This window comes from Hirundo rustica, chromosome 6 (assembly GCF_015227805.2).
Source record: "Hirundo rustica isolate bHirRus1 chromosome 6, bHirRus1.pri.v3, whole genome shotgun sequence".
NCBI lineage: Eukaryota > Metazoa > Chordata > Aves > Passeriformes > Hirundinidae > Hirundo > Hirundo rustica.
The window spans coordinates 27,322,481-27,346,830 of NC_053455.1; the positions used below are offsets into that span (position 1 = coordinate 27,322,481).

The 24,350-nt window shown below is 36.0% G+C and overlaps 1 protein-coding gene across 10 annotated transcripts in view; it reads left to right on the forward strand.

The window, feature by feature from the left end:
- HEATR5A (HEAT repeat containing 5A) overlaps positions 1-24,350 on the forward strand; it is a 66,196-nt gene that overhangs the window by 20,254 nt on the left and 21,592 nt on the right. For 6 of the 10 annotated variants that reach the window (XM_058420858.1, XM_058420860.1, XM_040066816.2 and 3 more), the window contains 15 exons: positions 253-508; positions 1,602-1,757; positions 2,483-2,733; positions 5,101-5,212; positions 6,049-6,201; positions 8,241-8,340; positions 9,027-9,136; positions 13,317-13,480; positions 13,597-13,772; positions 15,130-15,235; positions 16,670-16,860; positions 17,281-17,440; positions 18,505-18,694; positions 19,308-19,477; positions 22,608-22,634. In XM_058420858.1, the coding sequence (XP_058276841.1) occupies positions 253-508; positions 1,602-1,757; positions 2,483-2,733; positions 5,101-5,212; positions 6,049-6,201; positions 8,241-8,340; positions 9,027-9,136; positions 13,317-13,480; positions 13,597-13,772; positions 15,130-15,235; positions 16,670-16,860; positions 17,281-17,440; positions 18,505-18,694; positions 19,308-19,477; positions 22,608-22,634 (2,322 nt within the window). The remainder of the gene's footprint in view (positions 1-252; positions 509-1,601; positions 1,758-2,482; positions 2,734-5,100; positions 5,213-6,048; positions 6,202-8,240; positions 8,341-9,026; positions 9,137-13,316; positions 13,481-13,596; positions 13,773-15,129; positions 15,236-16,669; positions 16,861-17,280; positions 17,441-18,504; positions 18,695-19,307; positions 19,478-22,607; positions 22,635-24,350) is intronic. The other 4 variants (XM_058420861.1, XM_040066822.2, XM_040066820.2 and 1 more) reach the window with 1 other exon arrangement.

Here is a 24,350-nt window from a genome sequence, read left to right on the forward strand (position 1 = left end):
GGGCCCTTAACAGTTTTGATAGTAATTTAAATTATTAAAAAAAATTTAAAATAATATATAGACATAAAAAATTGCAGATACCTAAAAGTGAGGACATATTTGATTTATGGATGCATAAATATATAAATATTTCAGTTTAGTGTTCTAGTTGTGGCAATGTGAAAATTTAAAAAAATAAGTATGTAGGATAGTTAGCAGTGATAGTTCCAGATATTTTGCTCTAAAATATATTTCTTTTCAAATCTCTTTTAGGCATATGTGGTATTTGTCTCTACATTAGGAGCACAATGGCTTGAAAGGAACTTCTCTGCCTTCCTAGCCCATATTCTAGATCTCGTGTCTCAGTCTCACCCTAAGGCTATTCAGAGCCCGATGGACGCTATCGGCTGTCGCCGCTGTGTTTCATTCATCCTTCGAGCTACAGTAGGAGGCCTGCTGGGGGAAAAGGCTCAGATTGCAGCTGCCAAGGAGATTTGTCAGGCCATCTGGAAACTGAAGAAAGTTGTAGGTATGGGTCTAATAAGATTATCCATTCAGGCCTCTGTTTTTCCTTTATTAAGTGATTGTCCAACTACCTAATCCAGAGTCTGCAGAAATAGAACATATAGTGCTGATTTATTACCATGATAATGTACAGGGCTTTTGATGGACTGCTTTGTTTTTAGCTTGGGCTAGTTATTTGGTTGTGTGTGTGTTTTTGTATGTGTGTACTCACAGAAGTATATACAGATTTTTTAACACTCCATTCCAGGGAAATGTAATTTTAACCATTAACAAATGAAATAATTGCAGTAATAGTACACAGACAGTATTGTAAAGTAAGTTAGGTTGGCAGGTAATGCATGTCTAGTCAGATCCTGCCTTCCTGTTCAGAGCAGCTGACACTACTGAAGGTTCAAAAAAAGAAGTATCCTAAATGATGCTAGATGACGCATGAGAATTTCTCCTGGAGAAAACAGATCTCTTGCATGATAAGGTCTTGTACACTGCTTCCAGAAAAAGCCTCTGATCTTCCACCATTGTCGTTCTGGAGGAGAAGAAAGAGAATCCTGGACATAACCTGTTTTCCTCTGGTGTACAGCTGCATGTTGTTTTGTGTCTAAGCAGACATAATGATTTGTGTCTCAAAAGATAGACTTTAAAAAAACATCACATTTTTCCCTCCCTCTTCATTCCGTGTATCTGCCTTCTTGCTTTCTCTTGCAAGGTTTCATTCTTTTCTTCCCTTTCTTTTTTCCTACGATGCAGTAAAATCTGGCAATTTATATCAAAGTATGTCTTCTTCAAGTTACTTTTGGTGGGGCAGACAACAGCGCTCTTCTTGCTAGCTACTCGTTCCCCATCATGTGAAGATAAGCAATTTGGTATATTCCATTTATCCACACTCTTGCCCTCTCAGATGTTACTACACCATCCTTTCAGTAGAAGAAATGTACTTGTCTCAATGAAGGTAACCCTTGATGAAAACAAAAACGAAAATGATAATGGGAAAAGCTCATTTAGTAATATAAACAACTTCTCTTGGCAAAAACCTTTCTCCCATCTGTTTATTTGATTTTGGTAATGATTTCATGGTGATTTTTCTTCTGTTGTGTTATCAGATGCTGCAATGAGTGACGGTAATTTGGAAACAAAAATTAATACAACAGATGTAACAGCGAGTCAGCATGTGCTTGTGTGTGCACTTCAGGAACTTGGAAGTCTCATTCATGGCTTAAGAACTACAGCAGCACCATTACTGCAAGACTCCAGTACAGGTACAAGCCCTGAATTATTTTGTGAACCAGAGTACAAATTAAATTTACATTCATTTGTTCACTGTGATTTTCTTTGATTTCTTATGGCTATTCCTCTGGTGTTCAGTCTCCTAACCAGGATCCCCCATAGTTCTTGTATTATTTTCTGTTTTCTTCCAATAAAGTTAACAAAAAGTGGGGAGGAGGGAAAGTTGACTGCCTCACATGTTGCAGGAAAATTTCAGACATTGCCCGAAGTGTTCTGTATCTTTCCTAACCTATACAAGTATGTTAATTAAAAAAAAAAAAACACAAAAAAACCCCCCACTTTATCAAATTTTACTTAATTAAGGGTTGTATTTAAGGTCCAACACTTCTTAATGTTAATAGTAAAACAGTTAGATTGAGCTGGGTACCTTTATTGTTCCCATTTAGCTGCATCCATGGCATGGATTTCTGCTTTCATACAGAAGCTTACAGATATTTTCTATGCATGTTGGGGGATAACTGTACAATATGTTAGGTTTTCTCATAGTGTTACTTTTCATCCAGGATAAATTTTTCTAAAAATAACTTAATTATTTAATTTTTTTACAATTACTTAAAATTAAAAAACAATAATACTTTTTCAAGAGAAGTATAGAAATTGGATTGTGTTATGTTTGCCAGTCCCATATACACATTTTTGCTTGTTTGACAATCTGCCTACCTCTTTCTTAAGCGTGCTTATGCATTTTATCTTTCAGGCATTCTGGAAGTAGTAATTGCTGTCATTCTTCATCCCAGCATTTCGGTTAGACTGACAGCAGCTTGGTGTTTGCGCTGTATTGCAGTAGCACTGCCCTCTTATGTGTCCCTCCTGTTGGATCGTTGCATTGAACGTCTCAGTGCATTGAAATCCTGCCCAGAAGCAGTAACTGGCTATAGTTTTGCTGTTGCTGCTTTGCTAGGTGCAGTAAAACATTGTCCTTTAGGAATTCCACATGGAAAAGGGAAGGTATGGTCTCAATACTTTACATATAGACTGTTCTTATATTTTTTTTTTCAGTAATATTTGCGTATTTTCTTTTTGACATAGTCACAATACCCAGTGATACTGATGAGATACTTTGGTTCCTCAAAAAAGGACTTTGAAGCATACCATGACCCCAAAATGCTTTTTTTTTCTCACATATATCAGGAACAGAAATTCCTATTTCTTGGGAATGACTCTCAAGTGTACGGGCTAGTCAGTCTTACAGCAATAACTGCTATTATGTATTATCTTGAAAATTATCGGTCAAGTCCAACAGATACACACTTTTGTTTTACAGAATATAACAGAAATCAGCTTCCTGCATTAACTCAGTCTCAGATGCCAATCTAGTGCAGACAGAAGATGCTGTGCTCTGAAGTTTTGAGGATATGCACCTGTAGAAATAAAGACTGGGGGAAGGAGCTGTTTCCATCTTATATGGGAACTTTATCTGCTGAGTTGCTCGTGTTTGGAAAACTGTGGTGGATCACAAATGTCAGCAGTACATGCTAATTTTTGGCATAATGTAGAAAATTATATTCTTTCTTCTGAAAATAACTGTTTCAGCATCAGTGGACATTAAGAATGTTCTGGACATTCAGAGTCCTGACTGATGAACTTTTCCTTGTTATTGCTGAAAGATCATGCAGAGAGAACAAAATTAATGTAATTATCCCATTTATGTAGATAAGAAGTGCCATTCAAATACTATGCACCTAAGCAGAGCTGAAGTTTCTGCTTAACAGAGAAATGTAATTCTTAACAAAGATTTCTTTTAGAGGAATATAATAGGATGAAACAGGGCTAGGGAGGAGGTATGGGAGGTCACAAAAAATATGGAACACTGTATTCTGTACTAAGCTGGCAGGGGGAAGAACAGGACAGTTGACAAAAGCCCCTTTCTGCTCTCTCCTAGGAACACTGCCAGATTCCAGACTAGCTCCTCTTCTGAGGAGCGGATAGACATCAGTGTGAAATAGAGCAGTTTTGAGAAGGAAATATCAAACATAGACAATAGTGATCTGGAGAGAAGCTGATTTATATTAAGGGATCATTCTTTGAGAGGGCAATTAGAGTTGCAGGTGGAACGTAAAGAAAGTAAAATAATTAGTGAGTTTACATATATTTAACATTCAGTCCTATTGCTTATAACTCAGTTAAAAAAATCCTTCAAATATAAGGCATTCCTCCTAGTACATAGAATAAAATCATCAGAAATCATTAAATTACATTCTTTTTAGCACGTATGCTTTACAGGTAGTTTAAGTATGCCAGGTTTTTTGTGATTTTTAGTAGTATAATTTTATAAAGGGACTGTTTTATTTTAGAATCAAATGTATTAACTCTATCAGGAATCTATACAAATACGTTTCTTCATTTACAACCACCTGGTAGCATTGTGGAATTGGGGAAACTAATACTTTCAGAATGGAAAAAAGACTTCAAATGAAGTTTTGGAAGAGTAAAAATCTCAAACATTCATGAAACACACTTTGATTTGCAACCTTTAATGACATTTTAAGTGTGAAAAAAATTATATGAGAATGTTTTCTCTACTGAAGCTTTTTAATGATACTTTCAATAATGACACTTCTTACTTGGAATACTGACTTATGAGCAGTTTGTTTTGGAGACTGGACATAATGCAAGTTTTAAGATATTTTTTAGCATCTGTGAAACATAATTGAAGCAAACTACATGCAGAATACTTCCAGCATCTGTAGGCATACTGTGGTAATTGTGCAAGGACACGAGGGTGTTCCTCCATGTGGGTTGCAGGTACCTTTTGGTAACAAGTGGAGTCACCTTGCATTTAGCACATAGCAGGCATGTGCAATTATTCTGGAGCAGCTAAAATAGGATTAATTCTAACTATACTATTTCAATTTATTTGTCAGTCATACCATTTGTTGATTTGAAAAATGGTCAGAGAGAATGATAGACTTTATTGTGAAACAAGGATAAAAAGAAAATTAATTCTTCCGAGCTGTAATTCATAGATGTCATGCATACATTGTGACATAAATAGAATATCAGAACATTTCTATCCTTCCAATACATGTTCCTGTGGAAATTATCAGTTGTCATTTTACTGCTGAAAAAAGAGAGGGTACAAAGCAGTGAAGTAACTTACCTAGTACTCCGGAGAACTGCTGAAGCCAAGCCAGACTAGTACTGGTGTCAGGAATTGCAGCTTCATGAGCCTGAGTTTATTGCCATAGCATAAGAGGAAGATGGCATTTTTCCTCTGGGAGCAAGAGAATAGGATTAGGTAATATAGCAAATAGTGTTTTAAAAAAATTTGGTAGTTACAAAAATGTGATGCTGTTTTTCTCTTTTACTTTGAAGGTAATCATGACAGTAGCAGAGGATTTGTTGTGTACTGCTTCTCAGAACAGTCGCATTTCACTGCAGCGAATGCAGGCTGGATGGCTCTTGATAGCTGCTCTCATGGCATTAGGTAGTAGCTTTCTATAATTTTTCTTAATCTGCATTAAGGTGTTCAGTGTTCTGCCTCTGATTTTTAGTTTGAAGGTTTGTCTAATTTACTGCTGCAAAATAATTTTTAAAAACCAAAATGTTGGAATATTTAGAAAAACTTTCTGAGATAAAAATGTTATTTCAAATTTACTATTAGTTCAATGGGAGCAATGTCTGAAAAACAGTGGTTGGAGTGGGACTGCTGTTAATTAAATATAGATAATAAATTTCAAAATGAATCTAACTAAGTGTCCTAGTGGTCATGAAGAATTTTAAACAATTTGTCACAGCAAAAAATTAGCTAATCATTTGTATTTCACTCTTGTCAGGCATTTGAAATTTTACAGAACTTTCTAAGATGTATTAATGGTCAGATTATTGACTGTGATTAGTAAATTACTAATGAAGAATGTATTTTATTGGCTCTGGTCATATTTTTAATGTTTCCACGTATTACTTCTGCCCAACAACTCCGTTTTTTTTCTTACTTTAATATACTTAATTAACCTAAAACAAATGTTTGCTTTTCTGAACATCACTATTGGTCCTTACAATTCTTTTAGACTGGTGATCCACAGGGTCTGTATTTTGTAAAACAGAGATTGAAGTTGATTTGGTAACATACTAGTAAATATGTCCATGAATGAAGTACTGAAACAGTAAATATTTGAGAAATTACGTATGAGAAGGCTGGGAAAGTAGTATATGCTTTTGTTCACTCCTGTAAAGATTTTGTTAACACAATAAAAAAAAGAAGGAAAGAAAATTTAGTTTTATTAATCCTTGCATTGGCCTAACAACTGCCAACATTTACAGGTCCTGCAGTTGTCCAACATCATCTGCCGCGAATGCTGTTACTGTGGAAGTGCATCTTTCCATCATCTCCTAAAGACCTAGAAACAGAGAATACACGAGGAGATGCATTTACCTGGCAAGTAACACTGGAAGGTCGTGCTGGTGCCCTCTGTGGTAAGCAGGATTTACTGTCTTCCTCTGCATGTTTATAATTGGGCTCCTAGTTAATTTTCCTTCTGAAAGAAGAAGGACACTTCACTGATTTTTTTTTTTTTTTTTTTTTCACTAGATGGTAAAGGCTGTATTCACTCCTCAACATACATGATTATATATCAATATTTACATATAAATATATGTTTCATTTCTGGGGGAAAAACCAAAACCAAAAAACAAACCAACAAACCAAACAAAAGAAAACAAATAAACAAAAACCCCAAAAGAGTTTTTCCTCTCCTTCTTCCAGTTGATTTTCATGCAATAAATGGTAATTAGGGAGGTTGCTTTTCTTATTTAACAAACAAATTACAATAATGACTGAAGATCCAAAGCAGAATATGTTCTGTTGTTTATACAGTCTATTATATTTGGAAAATAGTGGTTCTGTTTCCTACCAGGTAACTTACTATAAGCAAAATAGAATTGGTGAGTCATTCAAACACGTTTGTGAAAGTGGAAGGACTGGGGCAAAAATTACGAATAGGTTGTTGCAATTCTCAGCCAGAAAAGAGCTTTGAATGTGGCTGCTCTCTGGTAGGTTGCCATTTTTTATCATGAAATACTGTGAATTTGGGTTTCCAAGAAATTGCCCTAGTGGTTTTCAAATACTTAACCTGTTTCAGTCTTGTATTCTAGAGTACTAAAGGGGACTTTGCTTTCCGGAAATCTGAACCCTGGTGTAGTAAGCACCCCTCTCTCTCACTCTTGAAGATACATCACAAAGTGTGGAATTCAGTAGTAATTTCACTTTAGAAGTACCTGAACTATTAACCTTTAAATATTTTTTCTTTAGAAAATAGGTATTTAATAGGGTAGATTCTCTAGGTGCTTTTGGAAATTAAATTCAAGTTAAGTTTTCTCTAAAATATATACATATTAACTGGTTTCTTGAGTACAGTAATTGAACTAAATTTTAATGGGAAACTGTGGCTGTGCCCTTCCACACCGGGTGGACGCTGGCCCCTGGCTGGCTCAGATCTGCACAGCGGCCAGAGCGTTTCAGTCCGGGTATGCAAGCAGGTTATCTTCACCTGCTGGGCTCAGCTTCTCAGCAGCGGCTGGTCCAAATAGTGTTGTGACTGCGGCAGTAGATGAAAGGATGTCTCTTGGTTAAGCAGGTTTAAAGATGGTTTATTCAGGCCCGAGCAGCGGGAGCCCGCAGCTCATCCAAACTGGCCGCCAGAGAGATCCTTTGAATTTCCCTCCCCAATCTTATAAGCGGGGGAGGGTTCAGGGGAGGTCACAATAGGATAGCAAATCAGGGAATTCGGGGGGTAACAAGGAGTGTCCACTTCTAAGCCTCTGACCACTGACTAAAAGGGAAAAGGGGATTTCCCCGGGCACCAGCCTATCACTCGATGCCCCTCTGGGAATTTCCCAGGCAGGGGAGGGGTCCTGAAGTGACAGACAGGATGCCCCAGAGCGGGGGGTGGGGGGGGAGAGGGGATTGACAATGATAGGTGGGGGGTGGGGGGGGAGAGGGGATTGACAATGATAGGTGGGGGGTGGGATGATTGACATGAAACAACTTGTTATACAGAAAACTCAAACTGTTACAGAACTGGGGGCACAGTGAAATGAACCATAACATAAAACTTCTTATAAAAACTTGATAAAACAATTCTTGCACCGCCACAGGAAACTAGTAAAGTAAGCAGTATGTCACTTGATCATCCTATTCTATTATGATGGAATTATCATATTATTTATTATTAATATTAGTATGAAATTTCGTTACATAACATCACTTAATTCATAACAAAATGCAAAAAATTATTGCAGTTATGTATGCAATTAAAAGTCAAGATATGAATGTACAAGCTGAGACACTAAAACAGTGCTTCTGACTTTTTAAATTTCTACTTTTATACATTAGTGATGCAGTAGTGTAATTACTTTGCTAGTGTGATTTTTTTTTTTTTTTTTTTTTTTTTTTTTTTTTTTTTTCCTTCAATGTCTCTCACACCAAGTAAATTGAAACCCCTTTCCTTTTCTAGCTATTAAAAGCTTTGTTTCCCACTGTGCTGGTCTTCTTACGGATGAAGTTGTTCAGAGACTTCTTCCTCCTCTCCCAAGTGCTGTTGATTTATTGACGCAGTAAGTGTGTGTATGAAACTATTATTTGAAAAGCTAGAGTAATATGTATTTGATTGGTGCACTTTCTGAAGAACTTTCTTTTCAAGGGACAAAAATCAGACTTTGTGTTTGCAGATTCCAGTGTCCTGTGGAAAATGTCTAAGGAAGACTTTCTTGCAAGGGTTTTTTAAAGTTAGTTTTTATATACTGCTTTTTTAATTAAACATACACATTTGCATTTATATACCATTATTTTTTATTAAATAAGAAATTAAGTTCAAGAATATATTTGGAAAAACATCTTTTAGACATGGAGATTTTTTTATTTCATATCTGAGCTGGAAAGGGTTTTATTAAACTTTTGCCTTTTGAATATAGAACAATTTAATGCATTTGGGTTCTAAGCTCTGACTTAGAGAAATATATCCATGGAAGTTTCTTTTCATCAATATAGGTACAATCAAAGGAAATAGAAAGCTTGTTTATTTCTCTAGTATTAAATGAAAATAACGCTTGGAAATGGACAACAGACGTTCTGTAAGGACATGTGAAATAAATTTATTTCCTTTTACTGTTAGTTAAGCAAATCAAAATGTACTTCTAATTTGCATGGATTTTAAAAGCATTCAGTAGTGTGGTACAAATGAAATGAGGTGTTACATAAAATTTAAAGTCTCTCCTATCTCTGACGTGCTTTTTATTTCAAGGCTTTCTTCAATACACAAATCATATGGAAATTGCTTAAAAACACCATCAACAGTTTACAGACAGAAACTTTATGAATTGCTAGCAGTATTGCCCCCAAAGGCCTATGAAGGTACGTATTTCCATACAAGGAGAAATCCATTAAAAATGCTATGGGCTCATTTTTAGGTTTTTGTCCAACACTTATTCAGCCGACAAAAATTAGTTCCACCTTTTCTAAAAAACAAATTTTATTCTCTCTATTTAAGTTTGAGTTGTAGCAAAGTCACTGTGGTTTTGAAAAGCTAGTGTTCATGATCTTTTTTCCTTCTAATACCAATACAGACCTATGTTACAAATAGACACTTTTGCTCTATTTTTGATTGAAATTTGAAGTTGGACAGTGTCTCAATTTGAAACGAGTATCTTTTCTTTGATGCCTGTTTTATTTTTCCGTTAAATCCTAATTCCCAAAGGTGTAATGTCAGCTTTAGCTAATTGCATATAGACCATGGAAAGAATGCAAATTAATTGATTTAACTAAGCATATATTACAGATATATTAATCTGATCCTGTGCAGATTGTGGATAAAAGGTTTGTATTTAAAGAACAATTTCAACAAAATCTGGGTATTGACTTATTTTTTATAAGAAAACATAACAAAAAAGGATCTAGGCCTCTGATCCATTAACTATGTACTGTAGATGGATGGGTCTAACTTTCAGCTAAAATATTTAATATCTTTGTTGTCTTTCAATCGTTTGCTGTACAGTAGTTTATGAACGGCAGTAAGAAACCATTGTGTTTTTGTCAGCTGTAAAGAGAAGTACAGGGTATTCAGGACAGAGACAATATGGAGCCACCATGCTCTAAATTAGCTGTGTCCTCGTTATCTTGGAGAGAATCCTTATTCAGATAATCTGCTCCATCTAGTGGCAACCGCTAAGAGAATTGGGACAAATCCCTGACCTGTGCCTTAAGCTGCTGTCATATTAGAAGTCTTTATAATGAAGCATAGCATATAATACTCATTTGTGACTGACAATTATAGCTCCACCCCTGAGAGCAAGTTATTCCTTTTGTTCTTGTATTAAGGAATGACATGTCACAAAATACAAATATTTGGGTATGGCTGGGTTTGGCAGTTTCTTGGTGTGTTTGGGATTTCTGCTTATGTTCTAACTTTATTGAAAATACACTGTTTTCCAGTGTGACCTGCAAAATTTGCTCTCTTGTGAGAGAGCAGCCTAGCTGAGGATTCTGCATTCTAGTCCAATAAATAAAGAAAAAGCTTGAAATGTTTGTCATAAATAAGTGAGCATCCTGCTGAAATCTTGAAAATAGCCTTAGAATCAAAACAGGTGTCGTCTCAGAGGTGTCCACTCGTATAATACAGCAATATAAAAGTGTGGAAGGAATGGCAATGCATCCATTGCAAGAACTTATATTTATACATCTTAACGTATAGCTATGCATCATTTAAAAATGCAATGAAAAATTTCTAAGGTAAAACTTGAAACTAATACCATTCTTTCCAAATTATTTTCGGTATGATGGCTTCATGCAAAACTATATTCTTTGCAAATACTGGGAATTAAAAAAAAAAAAAAAAATTGTTTGGGGAAACAATATCACTATGGAACTCAGGATGGTTTTTTCAATGTCTAAATTTAGTCATTATAAGTAGGAACAGTATTAGGAGTCCTCTTGTGTTGCACAGCAGGGCTCATTTTACATGGCTCAGAGTGACACACTGATTGAGAAGCTTTCACCAGTTTGTGGTTTAATTTCATCTGTGTTTGTTTTCTTCAGCCCAGGTAGTTAGCCAGATGATAGAAATCTGTAAGTTGTTTCTTTTTGAGAAAATTGATGATGGAAACATTTACCAGGAGTTGTAACTCAGACTTCTAGTATTTGTAAATTATGTGCAAAACTTGTTTTCTTTAGTACAAGAGTACTAAAGAAACCAGGACAAAGAGGAACAAAACAAAATAGCCAGGAAAATAAGCAGTTGAAAACAGGCTATTCATATACCCAAGCTTCTTTGTCAATGCATGCCTTTAGATTTCTGAGGCCTGAGACACTCTGACTTGTTTAGGTTTTGCTTGGTCCTTTCCTTTCCTGCTTACTTTATGCCTCTTTGATGTTTCTTTTACTGCTTTCTGTCATCACTAAAAATCGTATCTGCTCAAACAGCAGAATTTTACGAAGTTTTACCATGAGTGTGCATGAATCATAATTGATTCTTTACATTATTTCAGCAGAGACAGATATGAGAAGAACATATTAGGTAAACTTGAACATCAGTGAAATACATTTAACGTGTTTTAGTTGCTGTCTTCCATTGCATATGAATGGATAAGATTTGTAATTTATCTGATCCAAAGTATGAACTTGTTAAGCTGAGGAAAGCTGATGCTGAGATGACAAATCATATTTGTGATCATTTTCATGTGTCATTAGTTTTGGATTATAATGTGTTCATGTTTTCAAGGCTAAACATTTATTTCTTGTGAGTTAATATAAAAAGTTTTATATTGTCCATTGAAAATTTCACAAAAATAATTTCTGTAGCTTGAATTCTATTAGATTTGTTGATGTTTTCTGTTGTCTGAAATTAATGTTTTGTCAGACAACTCATTAGGGTTCTTTTCTTCAGCTTTTTATGCTTGTTATGTTCCACTGTTTAAACCATAAAATTGAATATAGGCATTCACTTCTCTTTCTTAATAGGATGAGATGAATAGCTAGAATGCTGAAATAGCATTCTGGCTTAAAATTTTGAACTGCTTTACATTGGGGTAATACTGTTTGAAGTGCTGAGGATTGCCAACTGTCTGGGACTAAAATAAACCTTTATTTATTTAAAAAATGCTGGGTATATCCATCAAAAATTATTTCTAAAGCTGGTATTTTTCATAATAAGGGGATTTTTAAAATAAATTTTTGTCATGATGAGTAATAATGAAAGAACAGTTTCTAGTTATTAACTATCATTGGTTTTTTAAAGGCTCAGTTTCTATTCCTTTCACACATTATCTATGTAACTTGCAATATATTTGATAGTGCAAACATTTTGCATTTAGATTTGAGGATTTGTGTAAAGTATTTTGGAAAAATTGCATACTTGCTTAATTAGTCAGGGAGGCAGGCAAAGCAACAGATGCCTGCAGTGGAGACAGGCTGATAGGGCCAGGAGTTTGACAGGGGAGAGAAAGCCAACTTCTCAGAATAGATTCAGTTTCCAGGAAGGGTTAACTAGCTGGTTGCAGCTGTGAACTCTAACTATGCTAATAACTCTGCTTCTGCTCATCAGGTGCTGAAAACATGGTTGTCTCACTTCTTAAAACTTCCATGTGTTGAAAAATTATAAGCAACTTTAGTGCAAATATGTAATTGTGTGATCAGCTAACAACAAAACCGAATTTGATATGTGGTGTTATGTGCCCATCTCTCCCGCCTCCCCATTTCTTAGTGCTGATAATTCCCAGTTTGTGAGGACTTGACTTTTCAATCTTAATGCTCTGGAGGTAAATTCTTATGTAATATTTGTATAAAGACCAAGTACTTTCTTTAAGGTCAGTTCTGCGCTGTTTTTCAACACAATTACAAACTAGTTGTTTCTCATCACATGTGATTCAGCACTGGAAATGTCCTCTCACTACAGAGACTATTTTAATAACCTAAATAGTCTGACTCAAAATGCCCAATGTTGTTGGTTTTTTATTATGTACAACCTTGTCAGAAATATTATGTGCAAAAATATGCGGCAGTTTTAACTACCAGTGAAATTTATCATCATGTAACCTACAATAAACTCCTCCTGCTTTGGTTTTTGCCTGCAAACTCCTAAAATAGGGCACTGCATTCATCAACTTTTGTTTATTTATCAAGCCTATGGATGTTTTAAATTACTTCTGCTTGCCAAGTTCAAGTATTCCTTTGTGATTATGTAATACATTCCACAGCATTAATTTTCAGGAAATAGAAGAAAATATGGCTGTGTTCATAACTGCTATTTCCCCTCTATTTTATGAGTAAATATAACTGATTTACTGGCTTATCTGTTTTATGGCATTATGCCTTCTGTAAAGAAAAAAGTCTCTGTTTTCCAGCTTCTAGATTGCTGTCGGTGCTTAACTTGCTTATGTCAGGTACTGCTCTGTGGTTTCCCCTCTAACAAGGGGAGGGATTAATTAAGTATTTGAAGATTAAAGAGAAATGGTACATGGATGTTACTGTTTCAGTATAAATATTGCTTGTAGCAAGTAAGTAACCAATAGTTTTGAATATTTTTTTCTTTAATTTAAAGGAAACTTCAGTGCTGTTCTAAAAGAGTTAGTGAGTGACTTGACTGTCACAGATAGCCAGATGGATGCCTCTGCATTCTTGCTTCCATCCCTTTGTCATGAGAGTGATCTCCTTTTACTCGGTCCCTTACTGCAGGAGACTGACCACCGATTTATTGAAGAGCAGGTACTTTTTGTTCTATTATAAAGGTATTCCTGTGTTTTCATACAGTTGTAATTATTTATGTCAGTGCTCATTTAGACTTGGTCAAAAATATGGCTATCACTTTTTCCTTCTTACAGCTCCTTTTGGGTAACAGCATAGCTGGTGGCAGCCTGGAGTATGACCCTTACTCAATTTATGAGAAATTTGCAAAAGGAGATTCAGTACCTAAACCACTACCTCCTGCATTATCTGTTATCTGTGCAGCAGCTCAACTTTTTGGAGTTATTTTTTCCCACATAACAGAATCTCACAGGTAAAGTAGTAACTGTAACTGCTGGGAATTGAGGAGATGTTGTAAGATGGTCACAGTGTTAGTCATTGGATGCAGAAGAAATCAGTTCTGAAAAAATAATGAATTGCATGAGTGGAGTCTGTAAACCATCTGAATAGCATAATTCAGACCACCGAATTATTGGACTTTTCTGTTTAAAGTTACTGACAACAAAAAGGCACATCCAGCGAGAGGTTACTGTCATAGCAAATCTGTGGACCCAGAAAAATAACGTTTTGTTTTTATAGCCACATCAAAATGGGAGCTATTTTGAGAGATACTACATAATTTTTGTGGTGCTTAATACACAATGCATTCTTTAAAACATGGATGGGGAGAAACAAGAGCGCGTCTCTGAACACAATTCTGTCAAGGTACAGGAATGCTTGAAAGAGATCAAGAACATCTCTTGAGTTTTTTGTCTATGTATTTTCTCACTGCATACATGGCATATTGGTTTGTTTCACATTTATAAGCACACTGATTGCTAGGGCATAAAATTCCTGAATATTTTGGCATGTAGTTGCTTCTTCTGTGTGGTAATATTTTCGAATGCAGCTTTAGAGCAGATGAATTATTTTAAAATGAAATAGCTTCATATTTCAAAGCCTGCTATAGTTAGACCTCAATGGTTAGATCACGATCATTGTAGCCAGTGATGGCTTTATAGTTTCCTGTGTGGGATGGATGTTGAGGCTTGATGAGCCCTGAGTCTTGTCTTCACAGCTTTGAGTGTATGGGGTTTAGTGCAGGCTCCAGGCAGCTGTTTGTGTATGAGAATACCTGCCAATAAAATTGACAGATGATTTATTTGTTCTTCTGACCTGTCTTTACTTCTTTATTCTGTCTTCATTGATTGCTTTTATTGTGGATTTTTTCCCTTTGGATTTTTCTTGCCCCATCTGTCACCAGCTTGCTGGTTGGTTTTCTTTACTTGTTTCTCAAGACCTGAATTAATTGCTGCAGATAAATACATTTTCATTTTCTTTTTCCTTTGCCTCCTCCTTTCTCAGCTGTAAGTCAAAACGCATTATTCCCATACGTAGTTCCTTTTAATAATGTCTGTTCAATGTTACCTAAGTGATTATCTATGAATACATATAAGAAAACAAATGTAAAAAATTCTCGTTCTATATGGAAGTTCATATTTTAATATGGAATACACAAATACTTTTGTAGTAGACAGGGATGCCAGTTGAGGGAAAAATGCTCAAGAGTTAATTTATCCCACTTCTGGTTTTATATGTAGATATTGTTATGGGTTTTGAAATGAAATTTAAAAGCTTTATTTATTTCCTTAATTTTCAATTATGTGGTTTCTTGTCTGATTTTGTTTAAGGCTCCAGGTGTTAGAACAGTTGTTGAATTCCATAAAGCAAACAAAAGGATCTCGACAACAAATAGTGCAACTACATGTTGTTTCAGCCTTTTCTACTTCCTTAAAGGTAAATCTGCTCTCTCCTTTGTTTCTCTCTCTCTCTGTTACTGAGCCTTAGCATCTTTTGGTTCAAATAGATCAATTTCTGTGGTTTAAATCACAGCCACACAGCCACTCACTCTCTCCACAGTGGGGGGGGAAAGAAAAGCAAGAAATTCAAGTGAGAAAACTCCTGGGTTGAGATAAAGACAGTTTAATAGGGAAAACAAAAGCCATGCTTGCAAGCAAATATAAACAAGGAATTAATTTCCTACTTCCCATCAGCAGGAAGTTGTTCAGCTGTTTCCAGGAAAGCAGGGCTCTATCGCTCCTAACAGTCACTTGGGAAGACAAGAAAACATCACTCCAAACATTCCCTTGCCCTCCCAGCTTTATATGCTGAGCATGATTCCATGTTAAAGGAAGAGCTGCTGTCAGAGCATTCTCACACTGTTCAAGGAGTCGCACACAGGCCACCCGAGACTTTAACTGCTGGGACAGGAGCTCCTTTGCAGTGGGCAGCCCCAGTGAGCAGACAGGTGTTCCCTTTGTCTCTTCATTGTCACATACACTCACTCTCTGCTGTCCTTCCTCCTTCTTCCAGCCTGACTCTGGATTTCCCATAGCACAGTGTCAGGCATCAGATTAAAAATCCGAGTTATTTAATACAGTTACACAGCAGCAGCAGTTCAGCTCAAGCTGAGTGCCTCTGGAGAAGTACTCAGAACAAAAATCCCTAGGCAATTGTACCTTATGATTTATGCACCTACCCTTCATATGCTCTTTACGTGCCTTGCACATGTCTCTGGGTCCAGTGGTGATTTTTGGTAAGTGGTCTTCTAATATGTTGCTGGGTTCTTTCCCTCTGTCTGTGCAGGTAGGTGGTTCTTGAGGAATTGCAGCTTCTGCTGTCCTGATCTTCTGGTGTTCATTTCTGATGTATCTGCCCTCTGGCAGAGCACGGAAAACTAAGCAAACCCTAGATATTAGCATAACCATTACCTAGCAACAATTAAAACATGAAATTATCTGCTATTTGTTCCTTTTCCCTGATGCTTTATTTGTATTTTCCTCTGTTCATGTGCAGTTTTCATTCTTCTGTTCTTAGGCAAATGTTTTGCACTGGGATTTTTGTGTGTGTGTGTGTGTGTTACTCTGTTCTCGCTGGTTTTCTTCTTGATATTATTTCCTGAGTTTTAGGCTAATATGGTGGTTTATCTGGTTCTACTGCAATCTGTCCAGTATTTCCTAAAATTGTACGGTTGATACTATAATGTTATTCCGTGATGTACAGTTATGTAGTGTTAGACATCTAACTCTCATGACAACAAATTGAAAGAGAGGAATTCCTCAGACAAAGGGGAAGAAAATCAAAATCCTTCTGAGAGTCTTGTATTTTTTGCATGACTGACAGAAAAGCACACTCTGATTACTGTTTAATATATTTAATATCTATTTTTAGCACTTGGCTAACTGTAAGGGAAGTTTAGATTCAGAAGAAGTTAGAAGATCTGCCCTGATGTTGGTAATGGGTGCCTTGGAAAGCAATAATCCACTTCTAAGATGTGCTGCTGCAGAGTGCTTGGCCAGGCTGGCACAGGTGGTTTCTGACAGTGCCTTCACTGCTGGATTAGCGCAAGTCAGTTTCGACAAGTAAGTTCAAATAAGAATGGAAAGATGCTGCTTGAGTTTACAAAAATGTTTGAGAAATTTACCTGACACCTATTATGATAATTTTTAAAAGCTGGTTTCCTTCATGAATTTGATGTTACTTCAGAAATTAACAGGAAAAAAACTGTCTGAGTTCTGCATGTATTTCTTAGTGTAAGTAAGCATGTAGACTTTCAAATGAATTAAATTGGCAGCTGCTCTGGCATCATCATTTAAGCGTACCTAAAATATTTTTGGTGCTTTTTTCACATAAAGACAATGTATGAACTGAGAATTTTGGGATTATAATAGTGTCTAATAAATTTTTTTGCTGATTGTATACCAGAAATTTCATTTGTAGATGTGCTTATTACATAGTAAGAGTCTTGGTGATTGAACTAACAGCTTTGTTTCAATTAATAGGCTAAGATCTGCTAGGGATGTGGTATCAAGAACAGGTCATTCTTTGGCTCTGGGATGTCTGTATAGGTACCTAGGAGGAATAGGTTCTACTCAGCACCTGAATGCATGTGTTGGAATCCTTTATACCTTGTCTCAGGACAGTACTTCTCCTGATGTACAGGTACTTGTTCTTATATAAAGATATTGTGTTACAAATTAACTGAATTGTATTCTGGAGTTTAAGGTTCTTTCTCTTGTAAGAATAACACTTCACAACCTTGTAGGCATACCTCAGAGGTAATGGCTGGAGCAGCAAAGGCAATGTAGAGGACAGCCCCTGCTCAAAATCCATCTTCAACTACTTTGATAGCAAGAGCTAGGATAAAGTTCTTATTTAATGATCTGCAAGGCTGATAAGGATCACTTCAAAATCAGTATCTGATGTAGGGATTGATTTGTTTCACATTCACCTATATCTTGACTTTGACTAGATAGTACTTAGGCTTTTTTTGTTTATGAGGGGATTTGTCTCTTTTACAGTGTTTACCTCACAGCATATTTTGTTGAAGGGTCATATAGTAAATAAAAGGGATTTGTAGCCTGAATGCTGTAGAACTTGGTGGATATACATCCTTGAGTAAGACAAATTTTGAAGACTAATTAATGTTATTTCTCTGTGGCTAAAACTGTTATCTATCAGAATAGCTTTAAGAGACATTGAGTGTATTTAATGTATTTGTCTAAATATCAGTTAAAGAACTTCTAAAGCTTTTTCCACAGTATCTTTGCACAAAGAGCAACTGTTTGACATGAAATAGTTGTGACTGTTGATGCAAAGTAACTGTCACTACAACAGTAAGTTATTTCAGAAACTGTAGTATTTTTTCACAATTCTGTTCTTGCACAAGGAACTGTAAGAAATTTTTAAAATAATAGAATACAATAAAGGAATAATAATCACTGTTAGACTAATTTACTATTACATTCAATTTTTTGCTTATTAACAATGGTTGTTACATTGCACAACATACAGTTCCTTGTAAAATATTCAAAATTACTTACTCAGCATCAGATCCATAAAGTTTCTCTGTAAAACCTCTCTATTTGTTCCTTTGGAACCTTCAAGTGCAACTTCTATTACACTTCATCACTGACTTTCACTTTTAACTAACAAAATTTTAAAAGGTCTTATATATGTAATGTATCTCATATAGAGAGAACGTTACTGCTTCTCTTATTTTGCAGGCATGGGCACTACACTCTCTGTCACTGATAATAGATTTGGCTGGGCCCTTGTATCACGTGCATGTGGAACCTACCTTATCTCTTGTTCTCATGCTGTTGTTGAGTGTGCCTCCGGCTTACGCTGAAGTTCATCAAAGCCTTGGTCGCTGTTTAAATACGCTTATTACCACTCTGGGCCCTGAGCTGCAAGGTACAGAGCATACAAATGTGTCAACTTTGTTTGCTGTGGTAACCAAATTGCTAAACATTGAATGTGTGTGATTGCAGTTGTAACGAGTCAGCAGATCTAAGTCTCTTTGTGTAGTTGTAACGCAGTATTTCATTGGCCATGACTTTATGCAATCAAGGTGACATGACTGCTAGTTTTCCAAAAATAGTGTCTCTTAACATAATTTCCTTTGTTTAAACTGGTTCTCTGAGCCTTGCCTTGGGCTGAAATTTCTTACATGAATTTTACATTTTACATTTCTTACATTCCTACATCTTAAAATTTTAACATGAGAACAGAAGGTGTTCTGTTACTATTTCAAGAGTTAGGAGCCCATCTATGTCTTAGTTATAATACAGACATTTAAAATTTGCATCTAAGTCACCAGAGAGCGTGTACCTGGGCTGTATTTTGATATCTATAAGTATTTTGATCACTTAGAAATATCAAAGTATAGCACAGATGCAAGTATCATCCTTTAGGAGGATGAACGTTATGGCTGGCTTGGGAAAAAAGACAGATTATCGTGTTGATTAAAAATAAATATATGTTTTTAAAAGCAAACAAAAAATAACTTTCTTTATTCTCAATATAGGTGGCAGTACAGCAGTGTCAGCCTTAAGAACTTCCTGCCTTTTGGGCTGTGCAGTGATGCAGGATAATCCTGACTGCCTTGTTCAAGCTCAAGCCATCTCTTGCCTTCAGCAGCTTCACATGTTTGCTCCTCAACATGTCAACTTGTCTAACCTTGTAAGCTGCCTCTGTGTGAGTATATATTTACTGGTTTATATCCATGTATTTTAAAATCTGTTCACATTTTTCATAAATACTTAAAAATGCAGGGTTTTTTTAAGCAGAGAAACTGATAATTGTGTAGGCGTGAGGTGTTTCATGTTCTCCTACAGGCAAGAATTCTATATATCTTCATTTTTTCCTCTCAGTTTCTGCTTTCCCTTTACAAGATGAGCACATGCAGTAGAAGTCTTGACCTTCTGATCTGCTTGCAAATGGATTCTGCTGTTCTTATTAAGGCCAGTTCCCTGGCAGTATATACCATTCATTACAACTTTTTGCTGGATTTTTTCCAGCTGCTTTATGTTGGCCAGTTTGTTCCCTCTGCTGCTTTTTATGCCTTGGCTAAAGGATTGATTTTGAAAAATTGTGTGTACTAATTACTGGGAATTGTGTTGTTTCATTTTGTTTTTTCATGATGCTGAAAAATTGTAGATTTCTCTGTTCTGTAATTCCTGTAGCATTAACGGTTCAGTTTACTGACATCTTGGCAGTCAGTATAAAAATTTCTAACACATAAGTTATAGTTAAATCAGGTCTTTGGAAGAAGTAAACAAAACTTTTTCAGCCCTATTTGACAAGAGGTGGGGGAGTTTATTTGTTGGGTGGGACTTATTTTCTTTTGTGTTATTTTCACCCAGTATCTCTGTCTTTGAATAGCTGCAGTTCTAAGTACCTAGTTCTATTTAAAAAAAAAAAAAAAAAAAAAAAAAAAAAAAAAAAAAAAAAATCTGGTAGCTATTAGTTAGTCTTGGTGGATCTAGGGGGCTTGCTGCGGGATGTGAGCAGGAGGGGTTGGTTGGAGGGTTTTGAGGAGTTTGTTTTGATTTTTTTTTTTTTTTAATACTGTCTTGTCTCACTGTCAATCAGAGAGAAAAAATCTGCAGATGGTAAAGTGTGGTTGGATTTTGTTTTAATCTCATCTATTTCAACACAGTTCTTATTCACATCTTCCCTTGGGTAGCACTTGTGTATCAATACTAAATATATATTAATTTTGTCTAAGGTTTAGATTCTTTACATTTTCTTTATTTATTTTGGCTAGAAACATGATTGTGGGAGCTAGGAAAAAATTGAAGAAGGTTTTTTTGCCCCACACTGTGATACACATAGATACGCTAGTTACAGAAGAGCTGGAATTATTCTGGTGTTGTTTTAACATACACTAACTTTTGTTTTCTGTTTGTTGGGTAAAACACAGTTTTTCTTAAGTTGATAAAATCCCAAAAAGCCATGTCAGTTAGTCTCTTGTTTGGAGGGTGTGGCAACATTTGGGAGCATTTGTAAGTCCATGTACAGTTTACTTCTATCTCTCTACTAATACCAAATACCTACTAATAAAGAGGATGTCATCACAAAGTTATCTTGTCTATATAATATTAGTGATTTTTATTGTTTTTACAAGTTGTCTCAAAGTACTTCATAGAGCAGTTTATGAACTTCATACTAAATTAGTCAATTAAGAAGCAGAGGTCATGGCTTGAGTGTGTGTGTTCATGCATCTGAGTGTGTTCCCCTCTATCACAGAAATGACTGTAGGCTTCCTGGGAGAGGAACCCCCCAAGTCAGTGGCCTCACATGGGTGACCTTTTCTCATTCTCATGAACGTGTACAACTAAGGCCAATGCTGCTGGCACTTACAATACAGTAACATCAGTATATCTCTGAAGAGTGTCATAAACAAGGGGGGTTTTTGAGTGTATGCTTTGCAAGTCTGAGAGAAGATAATTTCACAAGCAGAATTCTGCATTTGTAAAACTCAACATCCATCCGTGTAGTTTCTACTCACTAAGTCACCATCTCATTAGGGAAGTAGAATATGTTATTGGATCTGAAATCTGAACTTCACTGTGCTGTTTACTTGCAGCTCAGCTAGTTATTCTTCATGAGTTTAAATGTCTGCAATTTGGAGAACAAGGTGCGATGGTCCTCCCTTTGCCTTGCATTTTGAAGTTTTAAGAGGAAGTGGCATGCAAAAGCTAGGATATTCGCCATTGCTTTCTTTATTTAGGGAAGGAAAACAGGAGAGGCAAAAAATCTGTGGTCAGATGAGTGATCTTTTCCCGCTCCATCCACAGAAACATGAATTTTCATTCAAAATCTTGAAAACAAATGTGCAAACATTTTTTACTTTTTTTTAGTAGCGTTGACCGACATCCCTCTCCACCCTCTTTCCCCAAGGATTCTGTTACATGCCTGTGCCTTCAAACTTGCCTTTTTGAAATTCTCATTCTCCTGCCATTCGCCCCCACTTCCTCTTTGCCTCCTCCCTCTCCTCCCTCTCATCCCATTTCCTTTCTCCATCTTTAGGCGTGCTAACCCAATTTCTTGCACAGGCAGCTGCAAGCTGCCTCCTCTCCCTGTCTTCCCAGCCCCTACAGCATGAGGTGGTTTAGGTCTCCAGTGTATTTAAACAATTCAGGTTTAACTGCACTAGCGCTAGTTAAACATGACTTAGGCAATGGACGCACTGCTTCAATGTCTCGTGTTTTGTGGGGTTGGTTTGGTTTGGTTTTTTATATTGTGTACATGTACTTGTCATTATCTAGCTTCCCTTCTTCAGCTTCTGAGAGAGTTCCCTGTTTGTCAATTGGAACTTTCATGGGGCTTCTAACAATAATGCATACTTGTCCTGCTGTTTGAATTCTTGGCTCCAGAAGAATGCAAATCCTTTGCTTTTAATCATGTCTAAATATAGCTCTGAAACTAACTTAGGTGAGAACAGACTTCTAAAGAGCTTATCTGTTTAAGCTTATAGTGTAGTATTCCTTAACAGACTGAATACCGTTTTCCAGCTCTAAGATATTAACAATAAGATCAATGTTGAAACTCAATAAGTATACAATGTTGATAACTATGCTATGCTGTTGTCTTGATATTGTTTAAGTATTAATTTTAGGGGCAGTTGGATTGGAATTTAAGTGTGTTCAACATGAAAAGGAAGATAAATGAACTAAGCAAATTAGGTTTTGGTATGTGTGAGATAAGATTCTGAATTTTATTATATGCTGAACTTATATGTTACAGTCTCCATGTGTGGTTGATATCACTGTGATATCTATTTTGGTTTTGTCATGACTGGTTGTCGTTTGTTTTTGTGCAGGAAATCTTGTTGGATAATTCTGTGTTGGTAGGTCCCTGTGCCTTGTTAATCCTAAACTTTTGCAGTTTGCAGTGGTGTTTTTATTTCATCTTTTATCTTTCTTTTTAACCATTTTAATGTAATTTCTTTTAGCATGTCAAGTGATATTTTATTGTCATCCTAACCAGAGCCTTCCTAACTTTTTGCAGATGGCAGGAATACATTTCATTTATGTGCTTAGTGAGGAATAATTTTGTTTTTAATGGGTTAAGTACAGAAAGGGAACTGTTTGTACATTTAAGTTTTAATGTGATGCTTGCATTTTGTGTCTGTCATTTAGTCCTATCCCCTGCTTAGAATGTGGGAGAATGAGAGAGATGAAAAATGTGCATCTTGTGTTATGTTGGTAGCCTCAATTGGGCCCTCTGTTTTTTCCCTATTAAAAATGAGCACGGAATTTATGCATGTCCAACTTGAAGTAGAATGTGTAGCTTGCTTGCATAAATGTTGCATTAAAAGTCTCAGTTGCTTCTGAAGTTGCAATTCAAGTACCTTGCAGACATACCTATTGAGTCAGGTTCTTTTCCTTGTAGAAGAGGTATGCAGAAAGTGTATCTTTTTGTATATAATTGAGTCATTCTCTAAGTGTTGTAGTTTCATGTGCATGCATAGAAATTCCAAAGATGAAGCTAAGTTTTGTTAATCTAACAAAGCTAAAATTCTGTATTGCTTTTTTTTTTTTGTCATTAAGTTGCTTTCTTCAAGCATATGTTAACTAATATATATTAGTCATTTTGACTAACATATATTGGCCTGTTGCTAGCAAATGAGGAGCAGAGCCTAAAGCATGGTTCTCCTGCAGCAGACACTCAGCTCTGTCTGTTTTAAGGCTGGTAACATCTAAGGGTGCACAACTGCTTAGTTGTAGAGAACAACTTTTTTTCATTATAAACTAAACTTAATTTAGAAGAAGATGCATAAATATTAGTGTAGCCATCTTGCCTTACCACACAGCTAGTTTATCATATCTTTAGGATATGAAATCTCCACTCTAACAAAAAAATAACAAGCTCTTGAGGCTATGTCTTTGGGTTTTTTAAGTGTTTTTCCTTGTTCAGTAGTAGTGAATCTTTGATCATGTATTTTCCAGTAAAATAACCCACACACTGGCCTGTTGGTGTTCAAATATGATGGTGCTGTGAACTTTTTTGTTAGAAACTGCTTAGGAGAGCTGTCCTGTCTCAGTGTCATACATTCACCAGTAATTCTCATCCTTTCAATCAACTTCTCTAAAACATAATTTATTGCAAACTGAGTATATTTTTTCCCCCAATGATACTGCAGCAGTGTTCTCTCTGCCGTTTCTTACAAACTTCCTTCCATGCATGGAATTGTGTTTTACTAAAGCCTGATTGACTCTCTCACCCTTGGTTTCACTGACATTTCTCTAGTTACATCTGATGATAACTTGTACTGAGTTTCCAAGCCCATTGTATGCATATACCCAGTAGTCAAAGATTTAGTTATTCGCTGAGACCACGATTCACCTGACATTGAAGTTAATGGCAGGTTTTGTACAATATTGGTTGAGAGGTGGATTCAGCCCCAAACTAATATTGTAAGTTGCCTTTGGAGAGAAAATGCTAAAAGTACTGATATGTTTTATAAAATTGATTACAGGACTTGCAAAACATTTCATTTGGGGGTTTAAAAAAAAAAAAAAAAAAGGTGAGCAAAAAGACCATCAATTACATGTTTACTGAC